Source organism: Sprattus sprattus, assembly GCF_963457725.1.
Source record: "Sprattus sprattus genome assembly, chromosome: 6".
Classification (NCBI taxonomy): domain Eukaryota; kingdom Metazoa; phylum Chordata; class Actinopteri; order Clupeiformes; family Clupeidae; genus Sprattus; species Sprattus sprattus.
The window spans coordinates 8,687,664-8,692,663 of NC_137925.1; the positions used below are offsets into that span (position 1 = coordinate 8,687,664).

The 5,000-nt window shown below is 46.3% G+C and overlaps 1 protein-coding gene across 1 annotated transcript in view; it reads right to left on the reverse strand.

Annotated features, from left to right (window-relative positions):
* The window catches only part of grin2cb (glutamate receptor, ionotropic, N-methyl D-aspartate 2Cb), a gene marked incomplete at both ends in the record, with an annotated part of 52,027 nt that overhangs the window by 15,025 nt on the left and 32,002 nt on the right, over positions 1 to 5,000 (reverse strand). The window contains 3 exons of the mRNA XM_080840792.1: positions 409 to 534; positions 1,675 to 1,828; positions 2,786 to 2,954. Of these exons, the coding sequence (XP_080696918.1) occupies positions 409 to 534; positions 1,675 to 1,828; positions 2,786 to 2,954 (449 nt within the window). The remainder of the gene's footprint in view (positions 1 to 408; positions 535 to 1,674; positions 1,829 to 2,785; positions 2,955 to 5,000) is intronic.

Here is a 5,000-nt window from a genome sequence, read left to right on the forward strand (position 1 = left end):
TGTGTGTGTGTGTGTGTGTGTGTGTGTGTGTGTGTGTGTGTGTGTGTGTGTGTGTGTGTATGTGTATGTGTGTGTAGGTGTGTGTGTCTGTGACAAACATTAATTAAAATGGGGAAAGGACCTTTTCAGCGTGCGGCGGCTGTCACAGTGCTATATGTAGATTGATTAGGCTGGCCCAGCCAGAGGACTACCCGCAAAACTTTCTAGATAAAGGACAGGAAGGAGCTTGTTAAAGGGAAGTGTGTGTAGGTGTGGGCGAATGTGTGTGTGTGTGTATTAGTGTGTGTGTTCGTTCGTGCGTGTGTTTGTGTGCGTGCGTGTGCACGCAGACTGCCTCTGACCTTTGAGGTAGTGTGTCTGATACTGTGTGGGTGTGTGTGCATGTGTGTGTGTGTGTGTCGTCCTCACCTTTGGCACTGATGAGGCTGCGGTTGTAGCCCATGGGACTCAAGTACTCGAAGACGAAGACAGTGATGGCCACGACCGTCAGGCACATGACGAACATCATCACCCACACTGCAGGGCTGTAGGGCTCTGAGAGACACACAGGAAGGAAACACATTTGCCCAGGCACACTCTCATAATACTGATATAACCATGTTCTCGCTCATAAGACTGATATAACCATGTTATAAACACCCCAGGTTCTCTCTCATAAGACTGATACAACCTTGTTATAAACACAACAGGCACTCTCTCATTAGACTGATACAACCATGTTATAAACACACCAGGCTCTCTCTCAAGATTGATATAACCATGTTGTTAACACCCCAGGCACGCTCTCATAAGACTGATACAACCATGTTATAAACACCCCAGGCACTCTCTCATAAGACTCTTATAATACATGTTATAAACACCCCAAGCACTCTCTCATAAGACTGATATAACCATGTTAAAAACACCCCAGGCACGCTCTCATAAGACTGATATAACCATGTTAAAAATAGCCCAGGCACTCTCTCATAAGACTCTTAGAATACATGTTATAAACACCCCAAGCACTCTCTCATAAGACTGATATAACCATGTTAAAAACACCCCAGGCACGCTCTCATAAGACTGATATAACCATGTTAAAAATAGCCCAGGCACTCTCTCATAAGACTCTTAGAATACATGTTATAAACACCCCAAGCACTCTCTCATAAGACTGACATAACCATGTTAAAAACACCCCAGGCACGCTCTCATAAGACTGATATAACCATGTTAAAAATAGCCCAGGCACTCTCTCATAAGACTCTTAGAATACATGTTATAAACACCCCAGCCACTCTCTCATAAGACTGATATAACCATGTTATAAACAGCTCATAAAAATACCATACTCCAATGGGACAAAAGGAAAAACTCATCTTTATGTGATTTCGTATTTTTCGAAAGTGTAACATCATGGTCACCTTGGCCTATTTTTCCAAATGACTCATCCTGGACTTCCCTAAGCTCTTACTATTAGTAAATATCACATGTGTTCACACCCTGCTTGTAGTAAATATCACATGTGTTTACACCCTGCTTGTAGTAAATATCACATGTGTTTACACCCTGCTTGTAGTAAATATCACATGTGTTTACACCCTGCTTGTAGTAAATATAACATGTGTTTACACCCTGCTTGCACAGGGTCGAGGTAACCATGGCGACACAGACGGAGTAAAAGTCTCTTACCGAGGAAGGCAGACGGAGACACTGTGCCGTTGCTACGGGCGACCATCACACTGATGCCCGTCTCCACGAAGGGCACGGAGAAGTCAATGATCTCGGAGCGTTCCTCGTTTATGGTGAGAGATCCTATGGCCATGTCGGCCCGATTATAGAAAACCTGAGAGAGGAGGAGAAGGAGGACGGGATATGAGAAAGAACCGGTCTGGGGATAACTTACCCTAATCAGAAAATATATTTTTTTGTAGAAATGATGCTGGAAGTAAGCACCCATGTGCCAAGATTTTTAAAGGTGTCTTTCAATTTTAACTGGGTGAAGCTAACCCCCCTGGTTGCAAAATATGAATACCACCAAGGTCCATTACCAAACACCACCAAGGTCCAATACCAAACACCACAAAGGTCCAGAAGTCGATTCCCAGGCAAGTGTTCCAACACAAGTAATTCTCCAGTGACGTCTGAAAACAAATGCTTTGGCGTGTGTGTCTCTGTCTGCCTCATGGCATGTGTGTGTGTGTGTGTGTATGTTTGTGTGTGTCTGAAGTCTGAAGAGCCCTCTTTGAGCCTGAAGCTGTTTTTTATAAGATGTGTGTTTGGATATTTTTATTTATATCTACTGAAACACCCACACCCACACCCTATACATAAAGATTCACTCACACACATATTCTCCCTCTCTCTATTTCATACGCACACTGACATTCTCATATACCCTTACACTCACTCTGGCACACACACACAGGTGACTGCTGCAATTGGGGCCAGCTGTGGAACACTCTAAACCAATGAGATAAGAGCAACTCGACTAAGCAGGCAGGAAGAGGAAGTGACTGAAGATGGCCAGAAGTGCTGAGTCACTCTAAGAGCTGTGATACTGGTAGTAATTAACTAGCAGCTCACATTTGTGAGCTCTGCACTCTGCACTGTCGCGCATTTCAGATTTCTAAGCATTGCTTTCAATCATTGATTCATTCATTCATTTATTCATGTCTTTGTGAAAGGAAAGCAGCTTCTTAATCCGATTAAAATCTAATAAAGTCCACCTATGTATAGGTGCAAAATACTCTCTCACTTTGTGTGTGTGTATATACGTGAGTTTGTGTGTGTGTGACCTAACCTCTCCGATCATGCCGTTCCAGATCCCTCGCACCATTTTTCCGTGTTTGCCGTTGGTGACCAGGTAGAGGTCGTAGGAGAACTTGATGTTGCGGGAGAGTTTCTTCAGGATGTCGATGCAGAAGCCCTTACAGCACAGCTTAGTGTAGGGCTCTGTGTGACCGGCAACACTGCAGAGGAGAGGGGAGAGGTGAGGTCAGAGGCCAGAGGTCAACACTGCAGAGGAGAGGGGAGAGGTCAGAGGCCAGAGGTCAACACTACAGGGGAGAGGCGGGGTCAGAGGTTAGAGGTCAGTGGAAACACTGCAGAGGAGAGGGGAGAGCAGGGTCAGAGGTCAACCACAACACTGCAGAGGAGAGGAGAGGTCAGAGGTCAGAGGTCAGTGGCAACACTGCAGAGGAGAGGGGAGAGGCGGGGTCACAGGTCAACCACAACACTGCAGAGGAAAGGTCAGATGCAACACTGCAGAGGAGAGGTGAGAGGCGGGGTCAGAGGTCAAAGGAGGAGGAGAGGGGAGAGGTCAGAGGTCAAACAGGAGAGGGGGTCAGAGGAGGAGAACCAGACCCCCAGAGATGGGCATGAGCCGATTCCGAATCGGAAAAACTTCTTTCATAGTAAATGGACTGCATTGATATAGCGCTTTTCTAATCTTAGAGCACTCAATGCACTTTCTATGTTAATGCCTCAGATATCTACCCATTCATACACCGATGGCGTATGCTACGGCCTATGTTGCCAACCTGCACATTGGGAGCGGTTTGGGGTTCAGTGTCTTGGTCAAGGACACTTGGTGAGACACTCGGGATCGAACTAGCAACTTTCCTAGTTGCTAAACGACTACTCTACGTGTGTGTGTGTGTGTGTGTGTGTGTGTACGTATGCATGTGTGTGTGTGTGTGTACGTATGTGTGCGACTGAAGATTCCTGTGTATGATTTGAGACTTTAAGAGGGTGTGAGATTGTGTAAGTCTGTGAGCTTGTGTCTGTAAATACATTACAAGACCTTTAACTGGATCAGCAGTACAGATATCCCCTGACTTAATGGCCTGATACACATAACAACCACAACCAAACAATAACAACAACAACAACAGCAAAAACACAAAGTCCTGCTATGCACTGGCCTCCACTTCACATCAGTCAACAGTGGCAGAATGCCAGTGAGCATAGAGATCTCACACAAACCCATACACAGACAGAAACACACACACTCACACACACACACACACATAGACACACACAGACACAAACACATACACAGACAGAAACGCACACACTCACACACACACACAGACACACACAGCCACAAACACACACTCAGACAGAAACACACACACACACACACACACACACACACACACACACACACACACACAAACACTTATACACACACACACACACACACACTTGTATCCCTCTATCCATCTGCTTGTCTGGGTAAATAATGACCCCCTCCTGAACTGCTCCACATACACTTTTGACTATGGAGGGAAGTACTGACCCACACACACACACACACACACACACACACACACACACACACACACACACACACACCACACACCACACACACACACACACACACACACAGGAGCTCCAGCCATTTGATTACAGAGGGCAGTAATGACACCCCCCACCCGAGGCTAAATCACACACACACACACACACACACACCTCTGGACGCCAGCCCCTCTTGGCACAGACCTTCTGTGTAATGAGCTGTGTGTGTGTGTGTGCGTCCACAGCAAAGAGAAACAGATGAAACGATGAGGAGGAGAGATGAGTCTGCTCCTCTCAAGCGCTCAAAGACAAACACAAACACAGTTTCTCATATACACACAGAGACACACACACACACACACACTATCATGCACACACACACAGACACATTATCCTCTGCTCCCCCCCAGCCACCTGCACATGGCCATGGGCTTGAGGTTAAGTGAGCTGTGAACTGGAGCCTGGCAGTTTAATCTGTGTGTGTGTGTGTTTGTGTGTGTGTCTGTTTCTGTTTGTGAGTAAGTGTGTGAAGAGGTGGGAGAGTACTTCTCTGGACAACAAATGACTGTGCCATGGACCTGTGATGGCTCCACACTGCACCCAGCCCAGATGTCCTCCAGACTCACATACTCCAGACACTATCTGAGGTACACGTGTATGTGTGTGTGAGTGTGTGAATGTTAGTGTGTCTGTGTGTGTGTATATCTCTGTGTGTG